Raw genomic sequence first — 6,114 nt, 5'->3', positions numbered from 1 at the left:
ACACGGTCATCCTCCAGTCATATTTCGTTCGAGGCGATCACATTTTAAAATGCTGTCAAAGAGAATGTGCCCTAGTGTATGTTTATTCGGTGTTAGAAGAAGGTTGACAAATGAAAAAGCCCCCGCGATCTGACGACATAGTGCTGACCAATTTGGGGTATGGTCTGCAATTTGCGCTCAGTGTGACGAAGTCTTCATCTTGTCAGTCTTCAGAATACAAAGTGAACCATCCAAAATTGTGGGAGTCTCCATGGTGCAAGTGCCTATAAGCGTGACTGGACCTACTGCTTGTTACTGCAAATGTCTTGTAAATGGGTGACTCATACTTGGGGACGCTGGCCTCGAAGGAGCGCGTGAAAGCCTGCAGTAACCTTTGGCCCCGAGGTCCCTCTCTTTGGGGGATTTGATGTAAGCTCATCGTAGGGGCCTTGGTTGTGCCCAAACGTTTGAGTGACACAGGAAAATTACCGATGGAGTGCACCGGTGACAACGCGTAAGTCGGACTTCGGAACCCTGAGTAGCTAACTATTGCCCCTGTGAGCTATACTCTGACACGTCAGACATAAACACTGTAAGTGCGTGTGTTTGGCCTCATTGACACGTTGGTCATAACTTGCAAGGGGATACCACGGGCCAGGGTACGCTTCCCCGGCAGGGTGGTCTGTACGTGCCTAAAGCAGTGTAGCAGCACTAGCTGCACCAACATCGCCTTTGGCCACATGACCCTGTTTGTGCCCTGCCATCTCGCGCTCACGAGACGCGAGCTAGTTACTTCTTCTTCTACTCGAGCGACCGGCTAGGACGGTCAATAAAATAGTTTGGTCCGACTTGACGCCTTTTGTCTCCTGGCCTCACTCAACACGCGACAACTGGTGACCCGGACGTGATGGCCACTGGACCCCCTTCTGCTACTGGCCCTCTCCCAGGACCAGCAGGCCACTTTCCGCCAGTCCAGCAAGTCCCAGGACCACAGCAACAGAACGTTGCGGTGCCCGCTATTGCGGCGCCCCTGTTGCCCCCACCTCAAGTTTCCGCCGTCGCTATCAAGCTGCCGACGTTTTGGGCCGCCGATCCCGTCGTATGGTTCGGGCAAGCTGAGGCCCAATTCGCCCTTCGTCTCATCAGTGACCAACTGACGAAGTTCTACCACGTCGTTGCCGCACTTTCCCCTACTGATGCTTCCGAGGTGCGCGACTTGGTTGCCTCCCCACCGACACAATCACCATATGACGTGCTCAAGACTGAATTAATTCGCCGGACGTCTATGTCGGAGCAAAAGCGATTCCAGCGCCTGCTGACCCAAGAAGAACTCGGAGATCGCGCGCCTTCTCAGCTCTTACGGCGTATGCGCCAACTGCTCGGCGACCGTCCCGACAGCGCCGTAATCGACGATTCCCTGCTCCGCCAACTCTTCCTCCAGCGGTTGCCGGCCAATGTCTGCATGGTTTTAGCCGCTGCTGGCACCATGAGCCTGAACGACCTGGCCAACCTTGCCGACAAGATCATGGAAATGGCACCACCGCAGATCGCAGCTGTGGCCTCGCACCCCCCTTCTCCGCCTACGGCTACTGGTTCCAGCTCGCCGCAAGCAGTGGACCTTTCTCAGCTCGTGGAACAGATCTCCAACCTGCAGCTGGAGGTTGCAGCCCTCCGCCACTGCAGTCCTTCTCCGTCTTCACGCCGATCCCGCTTCGCGCATCGACGTTCCCCATCTCCAGCTGGAATTTGCTGGTATCATCGCCGTTTCCGCACCAAGGCTCGCAACTGTACACCACCATGCACCTTCCAGGGAAACTCCCGAGCCAGTCACTAGATATGGCGGCTGGTGACTCTGGCACTCGTCCATCCCGCCTCTTCTTTGTTCTTGACAACAATTCCGGACTAAAGTTTCTTGTTGACACCGGCGCTGACGTCAGTGTGCTTCCGTCCTCTCTTTTTCGTTCACCACGCAAGCCAACGTCCCGCACCCTGCAAGCTGTTAATTCCACGCCGATTGCGACCTACGGAGAGCATTCCCTCACTCTCGACTTGGGCCTCCGCCGCTCCTTCGCATGGATTTTCCTTGTGGCTGACTTGCAGTACCCTATTCTGGGAGCAGACTTTCTGAGCCATTTCGGTCTCATGGTGAACATGAAAAAACGCTTGCTCTGGGATGCAGAAACCCGGTTTCGCGTCAACGGCATTCCCTGTCGCCATTCAGTGTGCAGCCGCATCGCCCGCTTCAAGGCTGGAAACTGTCCATACTCCGCCATCCTGCAGGAGTTCCCATCCCTCTTGAAGCCATGTAACACCGAGCGGCCCGTGATGCACACAGTGACTCACCACGTTGTCACTACAGGTCCTCCCGTGCATGCCCGTCCTCGTCGCCTGGCCCCCGAGCGCCTCGCCATTGCGAAAAAGGAATTCCAACACATGCTCCAGCTTGGAATCGTCCGGCCTTCTTCCAGCAGTTGGTCATCGGCCTTGCACATGGTACCGAAGAAGACCGGAGATTGGAGGCCGTGCGGCGACTACAGAGCCCTTAACAAGGTTACTGTGCCAGATCGCTATCCCATCCCGCATGTTCACGATTTCGCCTCCAATCTCCACGGCATGACCATGTTCTCCAAGGTCGATTTGGTAAAAGCTTACCATCACATTCCAGTAGAACCCTCCGACGTTTCCAAGACTGCCATCGTTACACCATTCGGCATGTTCGAATATCTCAGGATGCCCTTTGGTCTGCGAAACGCCGCCCAGACCTTCCAACGTTTTATGGATCAAGTGCTGCGCGGCCTTCCCTTTGCGTTTGCCTACATAGATGACATCCTCGTTGCCAGCGGGTCCCCCGAGGAGCACGAAGACCACCTTCGCGCGCTTTTCCAGCGTCTCCAAGAGTTCGGCATTGTTGTGAACGCCGAAAAATGCGAGTTCGGCAAGCCATCGCTGGAGTTCCTCGGGCACCTAATCAGCAGCGACGGCATCCGCCCTCTCGACCACAAAGTTCTTGCCATACGCAACTTCCCAACGCCAACGTCACTGCGTAAGCTGCGAGAGTTTTTGGGAATGGTGAACTTTTATCGACGATTTATTCCCTGCTGTGCGCGCATTTTGCGACCTCTGACAGACATGCTGCGCGGCACGCCATCTTCAACGCCGTTTTCGTGGACGGAAGAAGCGAACACCGCTTTCCTCGCTGCCAGACAAGCCCTTGCAGACGCTACTGTCCTCGTCTACCCGAAACACGGCGCGCCAACTAACATCATGGTTGACGCCTCTGACCATGCTGTTGGCGGTGTCTTACAGCAGTACATCGACGGGCAGTGGAGACCTTTGTCTTTCTTCTCGCAGAAGCTCTCTCCAGCGCAGTCCCGCTACAGCGCGTTTGGCCGTGAGCTGCTCGCTGCCTATTTAGCCATCCGCCACTTCAGGTATTTCGTCGAAGGAAGAACGTTCTACATCCTGTCAGATCACAAGCCTTTGACTTACGCGTTCCTGTCCAAGGCTGCCGACAGTTACACTCCCCGTGAAGCCCGACAGCTGGCCTTCATAAGTGAGTTCACCGTCGACATCCGCCACGTGAACGGAACCGACAACCCTGTAGCGGATGCTCTGTCCAGGATGCACGTCGATGCTGTCACCTTTCCGAAGTTGACGATGGACTATTCCAAGATCGCCGAGGCGCAGCAGTCAGACGAAGAGCTGCGGAAACTGCGAGATTCTGCCACCACTCTTTCTTTCGAAGAGGTGCCTCTGCCCGGATCGCTCCTCAAGTTAACTTGCGACATCTCCACGGGCAGACCCAGGCCGTTCATTCCGCAGGTTTTCCGTCGCCTTGTCTTTGATAGCGTGCATGCCCTAGCCCACCCTGGTATCCGCGCCACGCAGAAGCTGCTCACCACCCGCTTTATATGGCCATCGATGAACGCCGACGTTCGGGCATGGACCCGCGCTTGCCTCGTCTGCCAACGTGTGAAAGTCAACCGGCACAACAAGGCACCTTTAGCAGCATTCCCGCTCCCTGACGCCCGATTTTAGCACGTGCACATCGATCTCGTGGGCCCGCTTCCCCCGTCGCATGGTCATTCATACCTGTTAACATGCGTTGACAGATTTACGAGGTGGCCAGAAGCAATTCCCATCGCCGATTCCACCGCCGAGACCGTTGCCGAAGCCTTTTTGCACGGCTGGATAGCCCGTTTTGGTGTGCCTGCTACCCTTACCACAGATCGCGGCCGCCAGTTTGAAGCCAGGCTGTTCACCCAGCTCTTGGAGACCCTCGGCACACATCGTATAAGAACCACCTCATACCACCCCCAAGCAAACGGGCTCGTTGAGCGTTTTCACCGTCACCTTAAGGCCTCCCTCTCCTGCGCGCGTGAGCGTACCCAGTGGTTCGCCGCTCTTCCTACAGTGCTGCTCGGTATTCGGACAGCCCTCAAGCAAGACATCGGCGCCTCCAGCGCAGAACTCGTCTACGGGACGTCACTACGTTTGCCGTCAGAATTCTTCCATCCTGTGCGCCCCGAAGCAGCCGAGCCATCGTCATTCCTTCACCAACTCCGTTTGACAATGTCCCAGCTCTGCCCTTCCCCAACCCGACGAAGCCTTCGTAGCCATCCCTTCATCAGCCCAGAGCTTGAAAGCTGTACACATGTTTTTATTCGCCGGGATGCCGTTCGTAAGCCTCTTCAGCCTCATTTCGACGGCCCCTTTCAAGTTCTGCACCGATACGCCAAGTTCTACCGTGTACAGCTTAATGGCCGCGAGGACAACATTTCCATCGATAGGCTGCAGCCCGCTCACCTAGACCCCTCATCTCTGGCGCATTTCACCCAGCTGGAAGTTTCTTCAGATTCGAACAAGTCTGACACACAGCATGACGATCGTACCGCCCCCTCAGCCATATCTCGATCTTTCCCACTGCGCCCAGCTTCAAGCAAGCACGTATCGTGGGATCTGCACCGCACTATCCAGCCTGCAGTTTCAGCATCATCTTTCTCCAGGGGAGGGAGGATGATGTAGCAGCACTAGCTGCACCAACATCGCCTTTGGCCACATGACCCTGTTTGTGCCCTGCCATCTCGCGCTCACGAGACGCGAGCTAGTTACTTCTTCTTCTACTCGAGCGACCGGCTAGGACGGTCAATAAAATAGTTTGGTCCGACTTGACGCCTTTTGTCTCCTGGCCTCACTCAACACGCGACAGCAGCATATTGTAACTCACGTAATCCAATGCTCCGATTTCGTTTACTGTACATAATGTGAAATAAAGGAGTCTGTTCTCGAAGTGTGAAGACGTGTTGTCTCGACTCTGCGTCCCTCGGCCAGAGCAGGCCCTGGGCATAAGTGCCCTACGACGACAACGAAGCTTCGTATTTCTTTTTAAACGCACGAGTTACGCGTACGACGGTTGCGAAGCTTACACTTTATTGAGAAGTATGATTCTACAAGCTCATCCCTGTCCCCACAAGTGGGACAACGAAGACGGTTCACCGAAGATGCCACCTAAGTTACGAAGTGACGTTGTAGGCACCGCAAGCACCACTACAAGCACCACCGATGATGCGAATCCGAAGGCGGACGATGACAACGACTCAGAAACTTCAGATGCGACGGCCGGGCAGTAGGTCCACCAACTTCTGGAATTTATAAAGGAGCAAGAGGCGGAGCGTAACCGCATGATGAGGGAACTAATGGACACCAAAGCCAAGGCGAACGAAAGTCCCATTCCACGCACTTTACTACCGGACCTTTCGAAAGAGGTACAAGTTTTCAATGGGGAAGGAGACGAGCGCCATGCGGAAGAGTGGCTGGATACCTTCAACGAGCTCTCGCTTCACTGCAAGTGGAACGACGCCGCCAAGCTGATGCTGGTCCAAGCCAAGCTTGTGGAACCTGCCTCGCAGTGGTACCGCACCAAGGCGAAGGACTGTCCAACATGGGAACTTTTTGAGTTGAACTTTAGAAAAATGTTCGCGCCGACGAGCGACCCAGTGAACGAGTTCGATGAGATGAGACGTCGCGTTCAGGGTAAGGACGAGTCTATTCTGGCATATTTCATGGATAAAATGCATTTGTGTAAACGTTGTGGATTGACAGATATTCAGAGCAAAGAACAGATCTTGTTAGGCG

At 55.0% G+C, this 6,114-nt stretch overlaps 1 protein-coding gene across 1 annotated transcript; it reads left to right on the top strand.

Moving 5' to 3' along the window:
* The first annotated feature begins 886 nt into the window (after window positions 1-886).
* LOC135388634 (uncharacterized) lies at window positions 887-1,813 on the top strand. The gene has a single exon (XM_064618300.1). The coding sequence runs from the start codon at window positions 887-889 to the stop codon at window positions 1,811-1,813; it is 927 nt and encodes a 308-aa protein (XP_064474370.1).
* Window positions 1,814-6,114: the final 4,301 nt, after the last annotated feature.

Source organism: Ornithodoros turicata, chromosome 1 (assembly GCF_037126465.1).
Source record: "Ornithodoros turicata isolate Travis chromosome 1, ASM3712646v1, whole genome shotgun sequence".
In the NCBI taxonomy this organism is placed as follows: Eukaryota; Metazoa; Arthropoda; class Arachnida; order Ixodida; family Argasidae; genus Ornithodoros; species Ornithodoros turicata.
This window is presented reverse-complemented; position numbering and strand designations above follow the sequence as displayed.

Excerpts from the sequence above, each read along its gene's own strand:
- LOC135388634 (XM_064618300.1), top strand. The coding sequence starts at position 887 with ATGGCCACTGGACCCCCTTCTGCTACTGGCCCTCTCCCAGGACCAGCA.